General features: G+C 43.1%; 1 protein-coding gene across 1 annotated transcript in view; it reads left to right on the forward strand.

The window, feature by feature from the left end:
* The window catches only part of TRPM5 (transient receptor potential cation channel subfamily M member 5), a 44,894-nt gene that overhangs the window by 5,520 nt on the left and 13,317 nt on the right, over positions 1–26,057 (forward strand). Inside the window, exons 2-16 of the mRNA XM_083499223.1 lie at positions 5,855–5,925; positions 6,226–6,379; positions 7,224–7,404; positions 8,301–8,467; positions 9,442–9,622; positions 10,342–10,406; positions 12,182–12,373; positions 13,622–13,724; positions 14,408–14,526; positions 14,956–15,306; positions 17,072–17,203; positions 20,327–20,450; positions 23,572–23,717; positions 24,072–24,184; positions 25,668–25,763. Coding sequence (XP_083355349.1) covers positions 5,855–5,925; positions 6,226–6,379; positions 7,224–7,404; positions 8,301–8,467; positions 9,442–9,622; positions 10,342–10,406; positions 12,182–12,373; positions 13,622–13,724; positions 14,408–14,526; positions 14,956–15,306; positions 17,072–17,203; positions 20,327–20,450; positions 23,572–23,717; positions 24,072–24,184; positions 25,668–25,763 — 2,195 coding nt within the window. The remainder of the gene's footprint in view (positions 1–5,854; positions 5,926–6,225; positions 6,380–7,223; positions 7,405–8,300; positions 8,468–9,441; positions 9,623–10,341; positions 10,407–12,181; positions 12,374–13,621; positions 13,725–14,407; positions 14,527–14,955; positions 15,307–17,071; positions 17,204–20,326; positions 20,451–23,571; positions 23,718–24,071; positions 24,185–25,667; positions 25,764–26,057) is intronic.

Here is a 26,057-nt window from a genome sequence, read left to right on the forward strand (position 1 = left end):
GTGTGATCACTATAAATACACTGCTCTTTTAAAAAGGTAACGTGACTGAAGCTGTTCCTTGAATCAGGAGATTACTGCGGTTGCATATAGGATACTTAAAGGAAAAATACATGAAGGTGTTGGGGGTTTTTTGGGAGGGGGGGTTAAATATTCTTGATTTTCCAGTGTGCAGAACAGTCTCACAACACAGGCCTCTTCTTCCCATATTGATTTCCAGCCCCTTCAGCCACAGGCATCTTTGAGATGCTCATTGTAAGGCATGCTGTGCATTCTGGAGAGCAGAAAAGCTAGTAAAGGAAGGTAGCATCTCTTTGAACTGGGGTAGCTAACAACAACTTATGCCTGTGTATGGCCCTCCAATTCGTTTGTTGTGCTCCCCAGTCACTCCCCGAAATGTGTCACTTTTTTTAAAAAAAATATTTTTGGGGCTGCTGCTATAGGTCTCCAGCTGTGTTGTCAAATTATTATTTTTAGTGCTTTTAAAAAATAATAATAAGATTTTTTAATAGACTGATCCCTTAGGTTGTCTGCTGTGATACTGTTAATATTACTATTATTTTGCTGACTGCTTCCTGTTGTGACACAGGGACGCCAAAATATTGTGTGACCATCCAAGACCCAAGATCTGCTCATTTTAAATAAAAATGAACGTTTTAATATCGCCCCCCCCCCACAAAAATGTTCCCATATGTACATAGGAAAACGGAAAGCTCCCTTATATTGACTATTGATCCATTTAGTTTAGAATTTCTTATACTGACTGGTAGCGACTCTCAAGAATGTCAGGCAGCCAACACTCCCAGTGCTTCCTGAAATAGAACCCAGGGCCTTCTGCACGAGACACAGACACCCCCATCCCTGTGCTGTGGTACCCCAATGTGATGCCCAAATGATTTTTGTAGCCCCTCAATGCCCCCCCCAATGTATATAACGGCAGTTTAAAAAACAGAGGCAAAAGCACTCCATAAAACTGAGTGCAATCCAGTTAAAAATAGTTCAGCAGCTTGATAAAATAGAGGCACCAAGGAAAAGGCAACCCAAATATATACTTTTTAAAGGCCTCTTTGAAGGCTTGTACTGTCAGGGCCATTTGTAATTCATTTGTAAGGGAGTTCTGCAACCCAGGAGATGCTCTTGCTTAAAGACGATCTTTCTTCTAGCCAGCGGAGGCAGCTCTCGTGTATTAAATTGTAATTTATCTCGCACTTCCTTCAGTATCTAAAAAAGGCATCTATATTGAGGTTTTGACAGCCAGCAGTCAATTAACTAAAAATGAAAAGCAGACAATTAACCAATTAAAATTCTGTAATCAGTTCACAGCCCCAGTGCTCCTACATTTTGAGCCAATGAAGCATTTTAGTTCCTGGGCAGAATAAATCGGGGGGGGGGGGGGAGAGAGAGAGAAGATAACGTGGTACAGGTGTAGCGTAGTACACCTGTAACTAAAGTGCTGCCTACACCTTCCTAAGTGCTGCTCTAAGATGCCACCTGGTGGTTGTTTCTGAATGCTGCTGTACACTGAAGTGGGAAGGGGAGGGAGGAGGAGGGGAACGGACTGCAAGGCACAGGAACAGGGGGAACTGACCATGGCAGTAGTGGATAAACTCATACGTGGAAAAGCAAAGGAACTGGGTATTGTGAGCTAGGCTCAGTCCTAGTGGTACAGAACACAGAAAGATGGGGGTGATTATGAGGTTCAAAACACAGAAATATGGAGTGATTGCGGGGTTCAGAGCAGCAGAAATTAGAAGCCATGAAAGGCGGAATGGGACTATCATTAGGCTGCCCAAAACTTGGTTGCCCATAAGAGTGTGGAAAGCGAGCAGTGCCACAGTGCTTCCTGACAAGGGTTGTACTGAGAAAAGCTGCAAATATTCTTATTCTTATTTTGCATTCAGGCCTTTCTTGATGACATCTCTCTCTCCCTCTCTCTGGCATTCTGATTTGTTTGTGAGGCAGTTATATAACACTGATTGTGCATTTGCCCTGATCTGCTCCTGGGGAGTTGTCATTACTCATTCATTCATCCCACACTTTCCAGTACATTTTCCCATCAGTTTCCAAACTGTGAAAAATCCTGTTTCTTTTTCGATGGGGATTTGTTGCACTAGGGTGGCAGAGCCCTTTAATCCAATTTAATTGGAGAAGCCAGGTTTTGGAATGCTCTTGGATCCCTCTTGCAAAACAGTGACAATTAGAAAATGGAAATAAATGGGATGAACTGGATGTCAATGTGTTTTGCATCATTACCGAAAATAAGACTGGTTCCTTCAAAGGGAGCCACAACAACCTACCCCGCCATTTGCATCCGTGAGTCATTTGCAATTACTGTTCGCTTGTTATTTATCAAACATGTTAAATTTGTATCTTATCTTTCCCACCAAGTGATGTTCAGGGTGGCTAACAGCAACAATATACATACAATGACACAGCAATAAATATAACAAACACAAATCAGGTAGAGCATCACTAAAAAAATCAAAAACAAATTACAACATACTTACAAATCAGTTTATGGTTCAAAGCTGCTGGCAGAAAGTCATCAGAGATGTGGCTAGTTGGACCCCTCTTGGTAAGAGACCCCAGACATTTAGAGCAACCACAGAGAAGGCTCCATCTTGAGTTACCACCACATGAGCATCAGATGTTTGTGGGGCAGACAAAATGGCCTCTCCCAAGGATCTATGGACATCACTGTTAGTTTGACAGGAGCACTTGCTCCTGTTGTTTTTTATTTCAGGGGTTTATTACAGCACAGCAGCAGTCATCTTTCTCCACCAATCTTCCTCCTCAACAATACCAATTATTTTCATTTCACAATATTATCACATGTTGATACCAACACAACTTGTAATGGTTAATCTCTTGCTCTGGAACAGAATCATGTTTCAGGGTGGTGCTTAATATGTCTTTCGGATTAACACAGGCCTACCTGAATCCCTGAGAATTAACCAAAAGCTGCTAAATTAAGTTCACCGCATTCCGTGCTCAAGTAAAAGAAAATATGCCTGAGCATTTTCTACTTTTTTTTAAAGAGGACAGGAAATTTTGGGGGCAAACATATAGATACTATTTTTAAGCTGTTCATGAGGAAAGAAAAAGAAAGATGATATTATTCTAACCATTTCTACTTTTAGCTTATTTTGTTAAAGAAGAGGGATACAATAATGACAAAAGCAGCCCTGTTCAGGCAACAGAGATATGCTGGTTACGCATGAAGACATGAGGGTAGTGTTGGGATTGTATCTGAAAGTACACCCTTCTATATAGGAGGAGAAGGCTATTGATAGCTACCAGGCATGAGGGCTGGAGGCAGTAATGATTCTGAATACCAATTTGCCACAGGAGAGAAGAGTGCTCTTGTGTTCAAATCCTGCTTGCTGGCTTTCAGAAGCATCTGATTGGCCACTGTGAGAGCAGAATGCTAGACTAGATGGGGCATTGGCATGATCCATGTTCTTATGTACATTCATGGTAATCTCTGGCTGGAATTTACACATATATAACATATTTACACATATACAACATATACAACATACAACAGATTGGTACTTCCAATCTGTACCTTGTGTGTACTTTGAATGTGTGAGTGCTATGTTCAGAAGCTGTTATGGATGTGCACAGAAGAACAGGGCCAACAGAAACCATTTTGACCCCCCCCCCTTGCCATGCTTAGTCAGCATGAATATGTTTACTCAACAGGATAAACAAGCTAATTTCTACAGCTGACACAGGGCCATTTGCTGTGGATCACTTTCGTTCTTGTCTTCTGGGAAGGTTTCCTTCCTCTTCTGGCTCTTCCCTCACCGTGTTCATTTGTTTTGATTTGAATCAGATGGCCTTCACTGAAGCTTAGTCACATCATTGTGTAAATACAGGCTGAAGAAATGGCAGGCCCCCAAAGAGACATTAAAAAAAGAAAAAAGAGCAACAGTACTGTCAGCAACAAAAGCCAGCTCCTTCCAAGGCCAATTTGCGATCCAAAACCAAATACTGTGAAAATTCGTTGCAGAACCATGTATGTGCACTAGGAAATATCAGTCTAGTATTTGGCCATAGATAACTTTACAGGCTCCAGTTGCAATAAATAAGTAGTACTGCTGATTTATCTTCTCCCTGGACAAAGTATTGTATGTGTTCAATCTTCTTCTGTAAACTATTTTGTATGTGTCATTCAGCCCACATCATAAATAAACCTTGTGAATGAAATTCACCATTAATTTGTGCCGTATCTCTCATCTGTATAGAGCTGTCAAATTATTGCAGTTCTATCCCTACCATCTTATCCACACCCTAGTGTCAGGAGCTCGTCCTACTCTCGAGTAGGACCCTGGCAGAGACACATGCCCAACTGGCATGTTCCCTCCCTCCTGGTTGATGGTTCAGGAGCTCCATATGCTATCTTCAGCCCGAACATCACAGCGACCGATGCCAACAGACATCGGCACACTTAGGGATCTGCAGAGTCTTTGCAGCTTGTGTAACAGACCTCAGGAACTCAGCATTTTGGCTAATCTACTTTATTTACACATAAACACACATGGAGCACTGCAACATGGCTCCCCCTCTCTCTAGCATCAGAAAGCAAAGAGTGAAAGAACAAAGGACAATAGTCCCACTTCATGGAACACAGTAACACAAACATCCTGTCTCCGTGACTTCCCACTCTGTGGAGTCAAAACATACACCCATCATGTGAAAGACAACAATCCTATGACTGTAATCACGGAGCAGGAATTCTAACACCTAGTTCCTAAAATCTTACACAATAAAACAAAAATAAACCTGGAAGATTATGCATGTTCCTCTGGTCTAAAACAGGATATCGTTATGATTCTTTCCCTTCTTTCCCTGGGCTGTGAGAAGTTCCAGGGGCACAGCACTTACCCAGGTTTGGTTTTCTTTGGAAGGAGGCCACTAGTGGCTTCTGGAAATTTTGTAATGTTTGAGCTTATTTATAAATATGCATGTGGAGCTCAAGTGAGGGCACAGCTTAAGCACTCCAACAGACAACTAAATCCATTACCTCTCATCAGATCTTGAGCGAGGGACTGGCAGCATGCACACACACACATACACACACCGCTTACAATCAGTGCTATTTTTCCAGAAAAAAGAGGTGCCGAAATTCACTATGAACACCTCCCTTGTTCTCTTATAATGGTGCCCACATGAAGGGTGCCAGAACTGAGTTCCAGTGAGTTCCAGCTGAAAAAAGTCCTATTTACAGTATTTCATATTCTGTCATCTCTCTCCCTTTCTCTGACTCCCACTTTAAAAGTGTTTCTATTATGCTTTGTTTGTGACTCGCTTGCCACCTCCCTCTGGCTGGAGGTAGTGCTGTCTTGAGCAACAGCTGCAAAGGATTGCCTTTAAACATGCAGTCTCCTCTTCTGGGTACCTCCAGACTATCACTCTTTTGCAGGAGGGATTAAAGCACATACTTTAAATTAAGGTTTGAACAATTCAAATTGAAGTGCTCTGTCACCCTAATTGCAACACACCTACTTCGGAAAAAGAATCAGTGTGGAAAATGACAGGAGAATCCACTGAAAAGTGTGGGATAAACATGACTAATGGGAAAATGAAGAAAAAACACTCACAAACAAATCAGGGTGAATGCTCATTGCTGGATAATCCCCCCACAAACAAATTAGAATGGATACTCAATAAAGATTGGCTACAACCTCCAGATAAGCTTTGTGTAAGCAAATCAGGATGACTGCTCAATAAGCCGATTGTCGTAGGAGACCTCTTAACTGGTTTCTTTTTTCAATAATGTTACTGTGAAATATTAGTAACTAGAATGCTGTAAACTAAATATAGCTTGACTTCTTTTCTCTCCCCTGCCCAGAATATTGTTCTCCAAGCCTTTAGAAGAAGAGAAAGCATCTCAAATGATAACATGGACTTAAGTGGTAAAGTGTAAGTTCATTTGTGACGATCTTAAAGAATTAAGAAAAAGGCAGCAAGTATGGTTTAAAAGTGTCTCTTGTTCTTCAGCCATGCATACATACAAATTCAGATGCACATATATAACATAAAATGCATTAGATCATGTATGCACTTTATATATAGCCATGTAAATGCTCCTAAAATAGTGAACTTGAGCCATCATGATGACATTCACATTTTTAAAAATATGACTTTGGATGAAATTCCATTACACTTTTGTTATAAAGCCCCATCATTGAAGTCACTCATCTTTTAATTTTCTTACTTCAGGGAAGCCAGTCAGGCTGATGATCCCTTAGTGGTCCCAAAGGAGCACTCACAAGCAAAACTGCACAATAATGAGAAAGAAGGAGCCTTTCAAAGGGAATTGCCATATTGCACAGGAGAAATCGACTTCATGGCTTCTGGAAAGAAACGTGGAAAGGTAGCACAAAACCTCTCACTGGGGGGACATGAAGGTCTTTTAAGATGGGAATTCTACTATTTTTACTCTAAAAATCTTATTTCTTTCATCCTTTGTATATCTTTGTACTTTAAGCTAACATTCAAGATATGGGATTAACTCTGCGAAGAAGCTCTAAAAACACATTTGAAACAATTCACATACCTAAAAACAAAAACATTTAAGTCAGGACATTTACCTTTCAGCAGGTGTGCACCTTGATCTTGATCTTATGCATAGTTGCTTAGTAGTCACCCCTGCTACATCTGATGGGTTTTTACTGCCTAATGAATCTACTCAGGGGACTGCCTTCTCCATGGGTAGAGAGGGAGTTCTGCAGGCATAGTCTATGGGCAAAGCCCACCCATCACATGATAACAGAAAGCTACTGGTGCTATTCTGCTGGTGAAACACCATAGGAAATTGGTTTAAAAATGGGGTATGCTAAGGGCAGATTAGGGGAGGCCTTGGATGTCCCAACATGCCCCCCACAAAGGCAAAAAACTACTCCAGACCTGGAGCTGGCACAGTCATCCACTCCCCTCATTCATGTCAATGGGAGGGACACCAAAGGGAAAACACTTGGGGAGGGATGGGAAAAGTTGCCCTCCACCTTCTGCTCTGGTAGGAGCAAGCAACAGGACACAGCTGTTCCTCCACTGAAGGATCTCCCAGCCATTTTCTGGGTTATTTTCTGTTCTGCTTTTGGCAGTAAACTATCTTGAGCTAGCCCAAAGCATGTGAAAGGCAGAGCAGCTCTTGACTTGACTTCTAGAGTTCCCTGTGGCGCTCACCTCTTTTCTGAATGCTCCTTTCTTGGTTACAGTTTATTAAGGTGCCATGTGCCATCCACCCTGGAGTTATATTTGACGTCATGATTAACAAGTGGAACCTTCCTGCTCCCAACCTGGTTGTCTCTTTAGTAGGAGAAGAAGAGAACTTTCAGATGAAACCTTGGCTGCGTGACACCTTCAGAAAAGGACTGGTGAAGGCTGCGCAAAGCACTGGTCGGTTCCACACCTTGAAATGGGAAAGTAGTTGTTTACATCCCTGTCAAATATGATTCCTACTTAATAAGGGGGAAATGTCCTAAAAGTTCTGCATGTTAAAAGTGGCTCAGCTTTTTATCAAAAGAGTTCTACCCCTGTTTATTCAATATGATAAATCTTTCTGAAAACAAGGCCATGCGAATGAGACAATATCAGATTATCAACATGGCATGATTCAAGCATAAGTAGTATCATTTGTTTGAGTCACATCTCCCCTTGTTTTTAAGCATATATTTAATCCAATGTTTCGCTCCTGAGCTATAGAGAAATAACCATTGAAAGAGAGGGTACATCCTGGTGTAAGGGAGGGGGGGGGGTTGAACTGCAGGTTAACCTGGAATATACTTATTTGTCATCCCAGATTTGTGAGCCTGGCAGCATGCATGTCACCAACACAAGCCATTCTTAACAGATTGTTTAAGGTCAGTTTAGAAGAAGAAGAGTTTGGATTTGATATCCCTCCTTTCACTCCCTTTAAGGAGTCTCAAAGCGCCTAACATTCTCCTTTCCCTTCCTCCCCCACAACAAACACTCTGTGAGGTGAGTGGGGCTGAGAGACTTCAAAGAAGTGTGACTGACCCAAGATCACCCAGCAGCTGCATGTGGAGGAGCGGAGACGCGAACCCGGTTCCCCAGATTGTGAGACTACCGCTCTTAACCACTACACCACACTGGCTCCCCAGTTTAGAGGGAATATAGGATGGTGCTGGCATCGGAGCATTTGAGCTGAGATTTGAACTTTGCCAAAATTCAACCCTAGCTAGCAGGACCATGATGGGAATTGTCATCCAAAAACCTGAATACCCAAGTTTGGGAAGCCCTTAACATCTTACGCTTGTAAAATTTTGTTTCAGGTGCATGGATCTTTACCAGTGCCTTGCGTGTTGGAATAACAAAACATATAGGGCAAGCGGTTCGGGATCACATGCTGGCAAGTACTTCCTCCACAGTAAAAGTGGTTGCGATAGGAATAACTTCACTGGGGAAAATTCGCCACAGGGAACTTCTGGATAATGCCAAGGTATATTTTCCACCGAGGAAAACAGAGAAAGGATGTAGAGGTTTTGCCTGAAAACAATTGTAACCCTTGGGTCCCATTGACCAGGTGGCAGAATAGTGCTGTGCAGACTCCCTAAGTCACAAATCAGTTCTCAGAGTTTGTTGGATAGATTTCCATTTTACTCCCATGCATGCACATATATTTATATAGCGCGCGCACAAAAACATCATGAGTTTTTGAGCGTTAATGGTAAGACTTTACAGCTTTATACCTGAACAGAGAATGCAAACTCCTGTCCTTCCTATACTGTACTATCTGGTGAATGTGCTTTGAAGTCTACATGATCCACAACCCTGGTAATGCACGTTCCTGATCGCACAGGCAGGGGTGTTCCGAGGCGGAGGCGGGGGGCAGTCTGCCCCGGGTGCTATTCCAAGGGGGGGCACACAAAATGCCGACCCCCAATTGGCACCTCCCAGGTTGCGCACCACTCGCTATGCACCCGCTGGGACTCGCGCCACACCCCCCGTAGGCGGTGCACCCCCCAGGACACACGCCACTCCCCCTCCGATGTGTACTGGAGCAGGCTGCTCCGCCTCTGCGCACAGGAGCTCCTAAACACATGCAGCTGAACACATGCAGAAGTGCCCGTTAGACCTCCTTCCTCAGACCAGACAACTCAGGGAACTGTGGTTTGTTTAAACTCTAGTTAGTGAGAACAAGGGAGGAGCTAACCGTGGTTCTGGTTTCTGCACAAGCTACAATTTAAACAAGCCGCAGGTCTCTGTGTTCAGTTGTCATAGGGAACTGTGGTTTGTTGAAAACTGTAGGCGATGCTTCTAATCTTTTACTCTGGCACTCAATAGAGAAGAGGGGTGAGCATGTGACCCTGATGCATGCTGCAGCTCATCCACATCGTGGGAAGCCATGGTTTCCCACTATGCTTGAACCAGACCAATGTTTTCGTACAAAAAACAATCTCTCCTTTTCCCTAGAATGACAGCCTTATAAGCTACAAATCTGACCACAGTGCCCAAGGTCCTCTATATTTTCTTGACAACCACCACTCTCATTTTATCTTGGTGGATGAAAAGGATCCGAATGAGCCGGATGGGACTACAAGGCTACGTCTCACCTTCGAGAAACACATTTCAGAACAGCGCACTGGCTACGGAGGTGGGCAGACGTGAAAAAGGAAAGATGAGACCTAGATTATTTTATTACTTGGGTTCCTTGCAATTACAAGGACATTTGTTTAAATACAGATGATAGGATTATTATTTATAATAGTCTACTACTGATATTATATATATATATATATATATTATCTTGCCTTTTATTACCCCAGCAAAGATTAAATGGACCCCATTTCCCAATAAATTAGTTGTATTTTCATTTGCCTTCCCTTACTCTTATCAAATTTGTCAGTCTGACCACATAAGCCTGAGGAGATTTCACCCCTCCCATTGCCGTCTCCCAGGCTTTAGATAATCAAAAATCAGTAGAGGGTGACAGAGGGCTTTTCTGTTTTTGACAAATCACTATTTTGGTTGCTTTTAACAAGTGAGCTGGCAGTTCAAAATCCTCCTCTAATATAACACCCTTAAGATATCCAAACAATATCCAGCAAGGAGTCTGAAGAGCACAGAAAGCTAATAGCATTCAATGCAATTTCTGGTGGCTGAATGTAGGATAGGATAACCTTACAATGGATATCCCCATACTATGTCATTATCTTTTAACTATGTATAAAAAATATACCATAGCCTGTTGTTGTCCTTGCCGGGGAGAAGCAGGGTTGATATGCTTGCAGATGGGGGAAACAAATGAACAGCTGAGATAATAGAACTGCATAGATTTTATTAACTTTAATATTTAATCCTCTATTGATCTAGGAACAGGCAGCATTGAAATCCCTGTGCTCTGCTTGCTTGTGAATGGAAGACCGAACATACTCGAGGTAAAGAGCTAATCATCTTGTTTAAATAAGAGAGGAAGCTATTTAAGCAAATATTCAGGTGCCTTACACTTAGCCGAACAGTGTGCTAGACACGAAATGTAGACCAAGAAAAATAATGGCTCCAAGCCTGCTTTTTTTACTGATAAGTGACAGAAAAAGATTCAAAAGTCACAGAGGGACCGCACTTTTATTGGGAGTAACTCAAATGTTCCAAAATAGTGAGCAAGCCTTTGAGTTCTCTAGAACTCATCTGTAGGCTGGATAGTTAATAAAACAAGAGAGGAAGGAGAGAAGGAGTTGGACACCATGTTGAAGTCCAAAAAGCTAAAGGCGGCTTAACAGGCTTAGGTAGATTCACCTCTGTTTGGTGCAGACGAAGGCACCACCAGCACACAGCACAGGGATTGCCCACCCTTCTGCTTGTTCCATGCCTAGAAAGCATAGGTCCAAGAAGTTTTATGTTTGCTCCATCTCTTTCCCCAAGAAAACCCGCTCTTTAGCGCTGAATCGGAGCAAATGTCAATCCACCAAAAACCCGACTGATGTTTTCTCCAGTTCAGCGGTAAAGATCGGGTTTCCCAGGTGAGAAGCAGCAGGGCAAGTGGAAGTCTGGATGAGGCTATAGCTGAGTATGAGCCAGAGTTCCTTGTAAGGTATGTTTATGTGGTTGCCAGCTAGTGACCAAAAGGCAAAAGGGTTTTTGAGAAAAAGCGGGAACAGAACATGCTCGAGGCCCATCTTCTTGGGAGTTGTTCAAAGATGGATGCCAGACTGGAAACTGTGCTACAGAAACCAAGAAATAAAACCAGCTATTGTTCATCTTACAGTTCCAGCATGGCCCCCTGCTCTTGACAGCTGTGGGAAGCCCTTTAATTTGTTTTGAATTTTGTTTTGGGCCCAACTCTGAAAGGAATGTGGGGCCCTGGCAGCTGGACTTACCAGCTGGATTCAGTTCATGGCATCTCCAAGAAATGCTGAGAAAGACTCCTGCCCAGAGCCCCGGGGAGCTGCTGCCAATCATGGCAGACAGTACTCAGCTAGACGGACCAATCATCTGACTCGATATAAGATGAGCTTCCTATGTACTGTCACCATTTGCATTCTCCCCCACAATGTGGCGCCAGTGATACAGAAAGGGGAAATTCAAATGACACTGGCAAAAACGGTGTCATGGGCCTGGCATCCTTGTCAGTGGCATTGCTGCTATGCCAGTCGTTCAGAAAGAGCAACCTGGTGGCACTGCTGACCCTGGAGAACTGGGCCTGCATTACTAGACTCATCAGTGCTGACACCATTTTCATTTTCTCCCAGTGCCAGAGCAATGCCCATGACCCTGGAGTGTCATTTCACATGAAAGTAGTTCTTAGAAAATGTTATTCAACAATGGCTAAAGACAACATTTTTTTATGAATGCAAAACCACTTCAGCACATGTGCTTGTCCAGCTACTGAAAAAGAAAAAAGCTATTGTACAATTCATTAAAATAAGATCCATCTCTTACATTTTCTTTGAGAAATGGGTCACAGTCTAGTCTAAGAATTGTAACCTTACTGGGGTCACTATCAGGCTAATTCAACAAACCTTTTGCAAAGATAGCAATCTAGATAACAAAATGCAACATAGGGGTTCAGTTATTTCTGAGAATGTCACTTTAGGCAGCAGTCCTATACATACAACTAACTGGGCTTGTTTGTGCAAGGTAACTTTGCATAACATTGCATTTTCATGTTATTTGAACATGTATGGTCTCATCATTTTTATTGTTTTTTTAACAGCGAATTTGCAGGGGACTGGAAAATTCTGCCCCCTGGCTCATCTTGGCTGGATCTGGTGGCATAGCTGACATCTTAGCTGCACTTATGAATGAGCCACACTTAATTGTGCCACAGGTGGTAGAAAAACAGTTAAAAGAGAAATTCCCCACAGAGGATTTCTTGGGGACAGACATTCTTCAGTGGACTGCGGTGGTAAATTGACTTCTTGGTATTTTGTAGTCATCAAATGCATTTACAGACTATGAGCAGTTTGCAGTAAACACCTATCCACTCTATTGTCATCCATCCTGGGCATTTCTAAACTCCAGCCATTCTTTCACCTCCTTAATCTTTCTTAAATGAGACCAACCCCCCACCCCCGTACTTCTCTTTCCCTTTTCATTTTGTAATTCTAAGGATTTTGTATACAAGTGCTTGATCATAAAACTGTAGAGTTGGAAGGGACCTTGAGGGTGATCTAATCCAACTCCATGCAATGCAGCAGTCTCAACTACCGTAACCTAAACATGACAGATGGCCATCCACACTCAACTTGAAAACCTTCAAGGAAGTCCATCACCTTTCGTGGAAGTCTGTTTCATTATCAAACAGCTCTTACAGTCAGAACATTCTTCCTGTTGTTTAGTTGGAATCAGGGCTGTCTTAAGCATATGCGGCGCCGGGGTGCAAAGATCTTCCTGGTGCCCACTCCCAGGTTGCCCAGTCCCAGGCACGCAGGAGGGCGGAGCCAGCCGGCTGCCTCAGCATCTCGCTGGCTCAGTCACCCCCCAACTCGCAGTGCAGAGCCGCCCACAGTAGAGAGCCCACCACAGAACTCTGACCGACTGGCGAGCTCTTCCCTGGACTCAGTTCTCGGGCCCCAGACTCTCAGTCTGGCACACCTGAGAGCCTGGCGCCCGGGTGCCTTGTACCCTTAGCGCCTATGGGTAAGATGGCCCTGGTTGGAATCTCCTTTCTTATAACTAGAATCCACTGGTTGAGGTCCCAGCCTCCAGAGCAGGAGGAAACAAGCTTGCTCCATCTTCCATGTGACAGCCCTTTAGATATTTGAATATGGCTATTACATCTCTTCTCAGTCTCCTCTCCCTCAACCGTTCATATATAGATTCTCCTTCTTCTTTGTAGTGTCTCTCTCTCTGTGTGTGTGTGTGAGAGAGAGAGAGAGAGAGAGCGCAAAACTGGCCCCCAAAGGTCTTTGCTTTGGTTCTGACTCTCTTATCCCTTGGTAAGGAATGAAATGATTTGTAACTAAGGCCTGAGTATTCTGTATATTTTGGGTGATATCAAGTGTTAGTCATAGAGCAGATGCATTGAAAGCAGAGGTTTTAAGTAATTTACATCCATTGATGTCAGTGAGCTCACTCTGAGAATGATTTTGTTGGATTTCACCATTTTTACTATAATGGAAGTGGGGAACACCAAACTGCTTTATCTCTTTAGATCCAAAGCATTCTTGTCCAGCAGCAGCTTTTAACAGTGCATAACTTTGAACAAGAAGGTTCAGAAGAACTGGATACAGTCATTTTGAAAGCACTGGTTAAAGGTAACATGTTTTTAATATATGTTGTCTATTTAAAAAAAGAAGGCTCCCTAATCCAGTACTACCTCATTTAATTTCTTTATAAATTTCTTTTCCTGTAGACACTCAAACGGTGGAAAACATGGATAAAACCACCAATATACAAAACAATTCTATTTCAAACAATTAAAAAATAATAAAACAATAGTAAAGTCATAAGACCACTGCAGACTAAAGGCTCACTGAAATTGGAAAATATTTACTCTCTCCCTAAACTTTAAAAGGAGTCATATGAAATAAGAAAGTCAATGAAAAACAATCGCACTCTGGTAGAAGCTTATGAATGACAGACTATTGATGGTTAACTTTTCGTATTTACATTGTTTAGTGACATTTCCCAAGTTAAGTTGGGTTAATTGAATTGTAATGCTTTAAATGTAGTGAACACATTTTTTTAAAACAAACAAACCAACCTTGAAACTTTCAGAAAATAGGATTCAAAGGAAAGCTTTATTTTATTTTATTTTATTTTATTTTATTTTATTAACTATTGAGAGTTTGGGGTTGCAGTCCTAGGCACACATACTTCAGAGCAAACCCCATTGAACTTGTGAGACTTATTTCTGAGTAAATATGCATAGGACTGACCTGTTAATCCATTCTAAAGGCACATGATTAATGTATTCTTATTTTATGTTTATGGGTAGCCTGTAAAAGTCATAGTCAGGAAGCCCAAGAATACCTGGATGAGCTGAAGCTGGCTGTGGCCTGGAACAGAGTGGATATAGCCAAGAGTGAAATATTCAATGGAGATGTTGAGTGGAAGGTAGGGTTTGTTTGGTTTTTTTCATGCTTGAGTTGCTTATACTAAAGTTGGTAACTTTAGCATCTGCTGGTGAATGAAGTTTTTGAGTTATGCCCATGAGTAATCTTCTTCACCAATCCTGAAGAAGTAATCTAAAAGTTGAACAGTTGAAAAGGGCCTAAGTTCATATCTGATGCATATTGCTCCTTTGGTGCAAAATTGTTGTACGGTAAACTGGTCCAGTCCAGAAGCTATTTAACAGGGTTTGTATGCTTGCTGTGGCAGATTGAAATGTGCCAGGATGTAAAGTTCTCTTTACCTTGTTTTTGTCTGTCTGGTCCAATGGACCGCCTTGCTCTGGTTTGCATGTGGCAAGAATGTCACAATTCCTAACGCTAATAACTACTCCAATGGAATTTCTTTTTGCTTTTGCATTTCTTGTAAACTCAGTCATGTGACCTAGAGGAAGTGATGATGGATGCCCTGGTGAATGACAAGCCTGAATTTGTCAAGTTGTTCATTGATAATGGGGCCAACATGTATGACTTCCTGACCTACAGCCGTCTTCAGAGACTCTACTGTACCATCTCGCCAAAGTGCCTCCTCTATTCGCTTCTGCTTAAAAAACATGAGGAAAGCAGACTCACCTTGGCAGGGATGAGTGGTCAACAGCACAAGGAAGCAATGGACACTTGCCCTCTCTTCACTCTTCATGAGGTTTCCAGGGTGCTGAAGGACTTCCTTCACGATGCATGCAGAGGTTTCTACCAAGACCCTAAATCTGGAAGCAAGAAGAAAGCCGTAAGTTTCTCAAAAACATAGGGAGTGTTGAACACAAGGCATGGCCCTTTGGGACCCAGTATATAACCACTGGCATACCACCCAATTCCATTATTTTCAGGTCCAAGAAGTCACAGATGATAAGCTGCTGTCCTCACAAGTCAAATGGCCTGAATGTGTCATTGAAATCCTTAAGGCAATATGCCTTTCACCTGTAAAATGCGGGAGGCATCAGAAACTTGGACATTGTCCACTTTCACAATTTTCTTCCTTCTAGGGCTGGGAAGGACGACCTATGGCTCTCAAAAACGGTGGTTCACTTCATCCCTGACCCCTGGCCATGCTGTCCAGGGCTGATGGGAGTTAAAGTCCACCTGGAAGGGCACAGGTTCCCGATCCCTGGTCTAGAGTTTGCAGTATTCCCCACCAGATAGCAACTCCAATGTTATTGTTTTTGCCTAGATTGCGTTTGCCTGGCTGTAATGGATAACTATTGGATATTTTTATGTGATGCTATTAGTAAATATGAAAATTCCACATTACACACATGTATTGTTTGTTGATTTCTATGCATTTCTCCTTTCCTATGTTAGGGCATATACAGAAACTATTTTTTAATAAAATGGTGTAGCAAACTGCAAACTACCTCTTCAATGTATTGATAAAATATCACACCGTGACTTCTGGACCAGGGCTTAGAGTATTGTCCAAAGGACAAAAATGCAATCAGAATGCTCCTGTTTGACCGTATTGAAAGATACATCATGGGGTAGTGAGGGTATAAAATCCTAAATCAGGAATCAGATACTGATGTGGTGCTTTCACTGGGAAATGTAAGCATCAAAATGCTTACTTTTCTCTCTCTCTCAGCATAAAGGAAGCAGTAAAGGGACTGAACAGTTGAGCCTTGATTTATGTACGAGCTTTTGCATGCTAGACCTTGAGATGACTTGCTTGAATTTTAATGAGCCACCATTAATTAGTGTCTGCTGAAAAGTGTGCTCTTGTTGCCAAAACCAAATAAAAATCTGATATAACAGAAAGCTGGGTCATATGGCTAATTGCAGCTTCTTTGCCCAATGTCTTTCAGACAGGATGTTCTCATACCTATTCATTTGTTTCCAGGACACAGTGCGCCTTTAATTCAGTAGTGACAGTGAATAAATTATCTCAGGGTACTGCCAAAAAAACCCCTAAAAAAACAAAATCCAAGAGGCTTATTTAAGGGAGCTGGGAGCTCTCTGGTTTTGCGTTCAGCACAGACAGAGGTGCCATTTGGGGGCTTGCAACTGGTACAGATATAAGTGCTATGCCGTGGTTTCATCCGGACAATTGGGGAACATAAAATTTGCCTGAAAACTCAGAGATGCATTATCTTTCTAAAAGGACACAAAACATATTGATAGAGGTTGCCTACATGTTTCCAGATGTTCCTTAACTCGAAGAGCATAATTAATTTTAAAGGATATGTCCCCTCTCCTATATTACAGTGCATGGAACAGGGGATGCCGTTCCACTTATTCGGACTATGATCTGGTACATCACAATAGATGGTGGCCGTTCAGTGTGCTGTACATCCTTCTAAGCATGCTTTGATGCCCTCTGTAGCTAATTGCTGTGGCATGGAGAAGATCCTTGTGAAGAGTTTGCTCAAGAGCAGGAGGTCTCTCTTACTTTGGAAAATTGTTTTGATATGGCTGGGATCATAACGCTTGCCTGCAAATAGAAAGATCCACTTAGGGAAGTTCCAGATAAACAGCATTATAACAGTTATTTGCTCCTTTAGGATAAGATAAGTGCAAAAAGGGTACCGAGCCCTTTGGATATGAATCAGAAAAGCGAAAATCCTTGGAGAGATTTGTTCTTATGGGCAGTACTTCAAAACCGGCACAAGATGGCGTACTACTTCTGGGCGATGGTAAGCTTCATAGTGCAGTGCTACAGATTTCAAATGCTTATTTTAGCTACTTACCTGTATTTTATTGGAGGGGCAAATAGAAGATACTGGTGGGGAGAGTGAACTTAGATACCTCCCCTTCAGCAATTCAAAATGGACTCTTTACTATGGAGGCTATCATTATTGCTTTGTTTATTTCCTGCCTTTTATGATACAGTGGTACCTTGGGTTACATTCGCTTCAGGTTACATACGCTTCAGGTTACAGACTCCGCTAACCCAGAAATATTACCTCAGGTTAAGAACTTTGCTTCAAGATGAGAACAGAAATCGTGCTCCGGCGGCATGGTGGCAGCAGGAGGCCCCATTAGCTAAAGTGGCGCTTCAGGTTAAGAACAGTTTCAGGTTAAGTACAGACCTCCAGAATGAATTAAGTATGTAACTAGAGGTACCACTGTACATTTTTGTGAGCAGGCTGCAACATCCAAAAGCAATAATAAAACAACAGCCAGCAGGAGCAATTACAAAATATATATCAACATTGGAGTGGGAAGTGGGGAAATGCCCCATAGTGCCACCCCAGCCTTCATGCAAACCGCAGGACCACCAGTACCAGGTGTGGCCTGGCAAGCACCTTGCCTGCCTAATGCCATAGCCCACAAACTGCAAGACAGCAGATGCAGACTGATGCCTGGAGAGGCTCCTTCCTTGCTTCTGATGTCTGATCCTATGGAGCTGCCTTACAATAAACCAGACTTAATTCCTTCCAGGGTGTCGGGCAAAGGCCTTTCAGCAAGCTCCTTTTAAATGGAGATGCTAGGAATTAACGCCCGGACCTTCTCGGGGTAAAGGGGGTAATTTGCTATTAAGCCATTGTATCTGGGACCAGGCACAATCCCTGGATACCAGGTTGGATGAAACAATCAGAAACCTTACTGGAAAGGGAGGGGTCAACCTGTGGTGGACCAAGCAGGAAACCTGACATTTCTGCTTCCCCACAACTAAGGCATAAAGGAATAAACACATTGTTTCCTCTCATAAAAGGGAAGCCTCTATGCAGAGTGTGCTATAGCTTTTGGATTATTGACTCCTGAAAGGGGTTGCCCACCGCAGAGCTTGGGCATGCCTGCATTACGTGAACCACAGGCAAAGACAGCCTAAATTTACTGAGGCAGAAGGAACAGAAACCCTTTGTTTCATCACATTGTCAAAATGTTCATTGATGCCAATTCTCTATTTACAATTCTGGGAAACCTAAAGTCCAAGGGTGATACTCAACTCAGTGTGGGCAGATAAACTTCTGCTTGTGCAATGGGACTTTCCTTTACGGCCCCCTTACCGTCTCCAGATCTGTTCTGGAGGGTTGGGGGAACTGCCAGAGCAGATTAGGGGGAAGAAGAGAGGGGGAAGTTCAGTTGCGCGAGCGGAAGTCATTCCACTCATACAAAAAACTATTTAACACCATGAATACAACCTGTTTTTCGGGGGCGTGGGTCTCCACTGAACTGTTATTTATTAAATTTGTTAGCCATTTTATCATGCCCAGGGAAACCCAAAGCAACTTACAACCAACCAACTATTCCTTTCCATACCCCCCCTTTCCAAAATGGCACCCTAAATACATTGATATTGATGGCAGCAATGAGATAGCCACACTCTAACCAACAGCTATACAGCCTGTATAGTACTTAGAAAGCATGGGGCAATAATCCAGCCCACCAAGAATCCAGAGAGCCTACCTTTGAGAGTCCATTCTGGGCAGCAACTGTCTCTTTAAAAACAAAAACCACCCCCACTCCCCCCAGGCATTCTAAATAACTGCCTAAGGCAGGGTCCTCAGGCATGGCAAAAAAAACACCAAACCGACACCCCACATAGCACTAGATGGGAGTAATACAGTGCTTTGAAGAATTCACCTTCACGGGTTTCTTTTGGGCAGGAAAGCATTTATTGTGAGAAGCCCCCAATACAAATTTGCTTTTCACATCACTTAGAAGGAAAATGTAGCTGAATCAACTAAATTGTTGGCAGTGGCGTAGTGTGGGTTGTCAGCACCCGGGGCAAGGCAAGTAATTTGCGCCCCCTAACCCGTGGATTTGCGCCCCCTAATCCTAACCCCCAGATGTTGCGCCCGGTGCGGCCGGCCCCCCCTGCACCCCCCACGCTACGCCCCTGATTGTTGGGGTGTTTCCCATGTTAGACTTAAATAATCTTTAAGTGATTTAAACCACTTCTATAAACGCCTGAAAGTTGTCAATCAGTGTGTTTGTGTGTGTGTGTGTGTGTGTGTGTGTGTGTGAGAGAGAGAGAGAGAGAGAGAGTGTGTGTGTGTGTTGGGGGGGGTGCATTTGCAATTCTAATGTAAAATCTGAATTGGCCAGAAGAATGCACATTTACATTATGAGCAAATTTAAGGCAGAAACAAATACAACAAAGCCACTCCCCTCAAAAAATGCTTTTTAAGCCTCACTTGTGAGGACATTCCTTACTTGCAACCTTCCTCCTCCACCTGCTGTTATTCTCATTGTCTCTCATGAACTCTTCTCCCATTGACCTTTTCTGCATTCTCATATTCATTCATATCACACTGTTTACAATGCAAAAATCCCTTATCCTGTTTGTTCCCATGTTGAAAGGATGTGCCTTGGCCCACAGCCTCCCTGGGACTTCAAGGCTAGCCAGAAATTTAGGCCCAATCTGCTAGACCAAAATAGCACTAATTGTTAAAAGTGTTCATTTCAAGAGGAAAACATTTTTGAGCTGCTTATTATGCTACCTTGGACAAGCTTTTTGCCTTTTCAGCAAGCACCTTTTTCATTATTTAATGCAGTGGGATCTAATTGGGGGCAGGGGAGTTTATGCGATAATAAGTGTCTGGGTTTTTAAGATGTTTTGGGTTTTTTTGCTGCAACAGATTAAAGGGATTGCCCTTCCAGAAGTATTCACAATGCGGTTGTAATATCTTCATCATCATCATTTTATTATTTATACTCCGGGTTTCCCTAGCCACTCTTGTAATAGTGCTTACTGCTCAGTCATTGGGAAATATAAAATAAACAGGGCAGGTGGCATCTCAAGGAGATGCTATTGTTTTTAATCGTCTCTTAAGATTCGGATGTGATTTTACATGGTTTCCCCACCCCAGGGTCAGGAAGGTGTAGCTGCAGCCCTGGCAGCTTGCAAAATCCTCCGAGAGATGTCCCACCTGGAGAAAGAAGCTGAAGTAGTCCGTAAAATGAAAGAGGCAAAATATGAGCAGCTTGCTGTGGGTAAGCGTATACAGTGTCAACCATTTAAAACTTGTCTGAGCAAACAGACCAAATGTACTTTTACAAGTCCCGAATTACCCTTGTTCCACGCTTGCAAGGAATCACTCGTTTATTGTAGCAGCTTTAAAGGTTTAGTGCAGATGAGGCCAGAATGATTCCACCCACTTTTAACTGTCCAAACTGCTTGAACCTCTGCAAAGTACCTACAGTCTGGAGGTGACCTAACAGCATCAAATGGCAATTTGAGTTTTGCCTTCCTGTAATGGGTATCTGAACGGGGGGGGGGGGGACGGGGACTGCAAAGTATCTCTGCAATGGAGCCGGACAAATGTCTTCTCTCAAAGTAATTAAAACTCTGAGCAAGATACAAAGATGGCATGCATTGATGAGAATTGACTGGATCATAGCTCTACCAGTCAAACAAACCACTCAACATTAATATCAGGGCACAAGTTTTTGCCTTTCGTGGGCTAGTTGATAGCCCCTTCTGGATAGGGGTTGCAAAATTACTGCTAGCCCTAGTAACATCTGGGATTGATTATAGCGATGGACTGTGCATGGGCTGTGGACTGTGCATGGGGTTCTTCTCAAAAACTTCAGCTAGTGACAGACTACTGACAGACAGGCACCACTGGGAACATCTCTTGCCACTTCTAAAAGAGCTTAATTATCGTAGTCTCATTGCTGAGCAACAACGGGCAGAGCTTAGTGGATTGGGAGGCCAGCCAACAAGAAGAGTCTCAGAGGTGTACTTGCCTGGAGGCAGAGTCAGTGTCCAAAGTCCTAGGGTCAGGTGAACAGCAATCCATGTGGTCAGACGGTCCAGGGATCATGGAATCCAATGATCATTGGGGTCAAGGGTCAAGACAAGCAGGAAGCAGCAAGGTAGGGCCAGGACTACAATCGTTACCAGCAACTGAGTGCTGCTGGAAGTTCTGCTTAAGGAGGCTGAAGCCAGCTGGCTCTCATCATTGCCTTCTCCTCTGAGTCCTTGAAGGCTGATCAGTTGCAGGTGGAACCACTCTGCCTTCTCCCCCTTCAAGCTGCTGTTCAGCAGGCAAAGCTGGCTCCTGGCCTATGGCATTAATTGCTATCTGTAAATTTCCAGATATAATCCAAAGTGCTGGTTGGCGCCAGGGTGTCTAAAGGACCACCTCCTTCCAGCTGAACCTGTCTGGACTGTAATATTATCCAAGGTGTTACTCCTCCAAGTGCCCCTGCCTGAGATTAGACAGCTGGTGACTGGAGATGATGAGCTATATCAGTTGTCCCACTTGGGATGGAAACTGCCTTATACCAGAACAAACTATTTGTGCATCTAGTCCTCTGGCCCTCTAGATGTTATTCTTGGGCTCCAGATCCCATCAGCCCCAGCCAGCTTGGCCAGTGGTCAGGAATGATGGGAGTTGTAGTCCAACAACATGTTCCTTCTGGATAGCTCAGTCGGTAAGCATGAGGCTTAATTTCAAAGTTGTGAGTTCAAGCCCTACGTTGGGCAAAAAAATACCTGCATTGCAGGGGATTGGACTAGATGATCCTTGTGGTTCTTTCCAACTGTACAATTCCATGATCTGATAATTCTATGAACACCTACACAACCACAGGTTTCCCTTCCCTGATACAGTCCAGGGCTATTTACTCTCTTGCCTGGCTCTCCGGGGTCTTTCCCATCTTCTCCTATGTGATATTTTTATTGGGATATGCCAAGGGTTGAATATATCATCTGCATGCCAGGCATGGGCTCTAATACTGAGTTATGCCCCCCCCCTCATTACGTGCATGCACCACGTGTGTGCTACAGACATTGGCTGACATTTTAGACCTTTCCAGCTTTTTGAGTAGGAGTCAGGGTAGCTGCCCATCTGTTCTCTCCAACCTCTGGCCTAGTCACTGCTGTTTCCTCTGCATTCTTTCAGCCCCTCACAAAAAACGAAACCCCTCTCACAAGATGTGCATTATTTCCTGCTATTGTTCAGAGTGGAATGTAGATACTTTGAGAACTTCCTTCTTAAAATAAAGCAAGAAACACAGAAGTGTGCAAAAGTGATTTTTTTTTGGGGGGGGGGAGGTATCCAGACAAATTTCAGACCTCAAACAACTAGCCAGGTTTAAGATGTTGTACCTCCCAATGTTAGTCACTGCATTGAATGCGGTACAAAAGAGCAGAGTCTTTAACATTTAGGGTTTTGCAGTGAATGCTTCTTTCAGTTTAGCATTCGGGATTCACATTCATTGAAATAAAAATATCATCTCCATCTCCCCACCCTGTTCCACCCAGCCTCCCACCCTGGGAGATCCTCTATCCCCTTGCCCCTCACACAGGGCCCTTCGTTTTCCATCCATCACTTCCCTTTGTGTTAATACAAGCTAGGAAACTTCAAAAAGCAAAGCATAAACTCTTTCTCTTTCTCCCCCTCCACTCCAGGGATTCCTTTAGTATAGGTTCCCTGCCTTATGAAATCCTATCTCAACTCCCTGAAGGCGACCACTGGAGGCTACTTGGCCCCCAGACTTTCTTGACCAACACCTACTACTTCTCTTCCTCCCCTTCTGCATTATAGCTTCCCACTCGCTTTCCCCTCTGTCACCATCCTCCATGCCCTTATTTCCTTCCTCCCAGCCTCTTCCTTTTGCAGCCTCTCCACTCTTCCTTGGCCTCGAAGCTATCCCCTCTATCTGCTTTCTCTCACTCTCTCAGTCTGGGACTCTTCCAGGAAATGCCGCCAGCTGCCTTTCTTTTCTTCAGCTGTGTGCATTCCTCTGCTCTGTGTCACATAGGCTAATAACTGTAACCCATGCTGTTTGGATATCATGCTGTTTTTCTCGTTTCATTTTTGACAGTAATTGCCAATATGGAAATGGCCAATCTTAGAGGGTCTGTGGAGGGTGGGGGTCACAAAGTATCAAAACCATCACGTTCCAAATGCATCTCTGCAGTTAAAGCGGAACTGACAGTTGTATAAACAAGACAAACGCATATAAGGATTCTCTCGTTTTTTTCTGTATCTTTTTTTCTAGTGCTTAAAACACATACATATGAATATGCCTAGCTTTCTCTATGTATCATTCTCTTTTCTTGCACCTGCACCCCTATTCCCCCCCGCCCCCTGACCCGTGGTAGAATTGTTCAGCGAATGCTACCACAATAGTGAAGACCGAGCTTTTGCTTTGTTGGTGAGGAGGAACCGGTACTGGAGCAAAACAACTTGTCTCCACTTGGCTACAGAAGCAGATACCAAGTCTTTCTTTGCTCACGATGGGGTGCAGGTGAGTAAAATCCAAGGGTGGTCCTCTTCAAAAGTTGTTACCAATGCTGATTCAAAGTTGGGAACAAGAGAGTGAGATGAATATCCTCCTCTGAGTCAATGAAACCGGAAGTTAAGCGTGGCCCAAGAAAATTTTCTAATTTAAGGGTGTCATTGGAATTCTGGTTTTTCTTCTGGTATTATGTTCAATAAGGGGTGGGGAACCTGTAGTTCTTCAGATGTTGTTGGACCCCTGGCCACTTGCCTTGCTGGCAGGGGTTGATTGGAGTTTTAGTCCAACGATATCTGGGTAGTGGTATTTACTTGTATACTCATTGTATTGTGTCAACGCTGCATCCTTTGTCCTAAATTCCAGGCTTTTCTAACAAAGATTTGGTGGGGAGATATGTCAACATCCACCCCAATCCTGAAGCTGATCTGTGGATTTGGGTGCCCTTTCCTGATCTATACAAATTTGATATCATTCAGGTAAGAACCATAGGGACCTTTTGCATGGGAAGAAGAGTGGGAATCAGGTAGTATTTGACAACAAATAGTGGTGACAGAAAAATTTCCTTCTTTAATCTGAAAGCAGAATGAGAAGCAGAAGTTCAGCTAGTGAGGGTTCTCCCAGACAGGCCTGAATACTGCAAACAGGTTATTCAGGTATCACAAGCTGCTCACTGGCAGCAGTTTTAAAAAGAAGTATTGGGTTTTCCACAGAAAGAGTAAACCCAGATTAAATTGGGAGCAGAAGTAGACTGGCATAGTGTAGACACTGTGGAAAACACTGTAAGCACCCTTTAAATCTCTTCCTTGAATGCAGATGTGATCATGTAGGAAGTTGCACCAGTTTAATATCTGCATGTCATGCTACTTTTTCAGTCTCTACCATAGAGAAAAAAGGTGGCAACTGTTTTCAAATCCCATATCTCAGAAGTATGATTATTCTGCCCAAATGGAAGAATGATGGATACTTTGTGCAGATTCTTAGGCTATCAGTGTCTGTTTTTCACTCTTAACAGCATACTAGGTGCCAGACCAGACATTATCTCAATTGCTTGTACATTCTCATCTATCAATGTCTATCAGCTCCTGGCCTCATCTCCTTCTCTTTTGTAAATATCTAGATTCTAGAACCTATTTCAGTCTGATCCACAAACTCACTTAAACCAAAACGAATGAAGGAAAGACACATTTATGACACTAGGCTGGAGTTTTAACTGGATTATGTGTAAGGTCTCCCATGTCTCTGCCTCTGAGTAGATTCAGTTTAGTTAGTATCTATTAACTATATCAGAAGTATTTAAATGAAACTAAGGGGACAGGCTTTCCAGTAGGATAATTTTGTGTCTTACTGGAAAGCCAACCTTCCTAAATATTACAGCATTCAAATCAGAAATTCATACAAAGTAGTCAACTGTCACTTCTAAATGTTAGAGAAATACATTGCATTTTATTCATTTCTCCCAGGGATGAGGAAACTGTAGCCCTCCAGATGTTGATGGATCATGACTCGGATTAGTGCCAGGCAACATGGCCAATGGGCAGGGATGATGGGAGTTGTAGTCCAACAACATATGGAGAGCCACAGAATCTCTGCCCCTTTTTAGCACTTTAAACTCCATCTTACGGGGTGGAGGAGAATCATCTCTATGATAAGTGAGAGCCAGAAAATCACAGAAATCCTTCTTTGAGTTTATGTGGAGGGGAACCAAAGGAACACCTAGAGAGAGATCCTAATATAGCCTCTGTAGTGATCTTCAGTTGAACATGTGGAGATCAGGAGCAGGTATGGTGCGCATGACCCTGCTCTCCCCCGCCCCCTCCCCAATGACCAAAGGACAATTGCAAGTGGTTGATGCTACCTTACCTTGATGTATCAAGCTTAGCTCAGCACTGAAAGTCTCCCCTCACCTCAGGAGTGAAAAACTGCTTTCCAATATCTTTCAGTAAATCAATTCCTTTGCAGTGAGGAAACACAATCAGCCCAGGAGCCAGAATCATGCAAAGACCTTGACAGCCCGGATTCTGAAAGGACATTGCTTTTCCCCAAGGAAGTAGATAGGTAAGATTGCAATGTAATGTTATTTGGAAGCTTCAAAACAGAGTAACGAAAGAGAACATTTCTTGGAGATTAAACTGAGGTACACAGAGGTGGGTAGGCAAAACCACAAGTTAAGGCTGTGCACATCTTACCTTTGATTCCTGCTGCTAGTGTCTGAAGCCATGTACACAAGACATGTATCCTGTACCACATGTAGCCACAAGCCTTTCCACCTGATTTGAAAATGTAAGCCGCTGTTAAGCTGAGGTGTGTACATTTGAGACATCCATGTTAAGATGAAAGCTTAATTGAATA

This window comes from Podarcis liolepis (genome assembly GCF_965112155.1).
Source record: "Podarcis liolepis genome assembly, chromosome: 1".
Taxonomy (NCBI): Eukaryota; Metazoa; Chordata; class Lepidosauria; order Squamata; family Lacertidae; genus Podarcis; species Podarcis liolepis.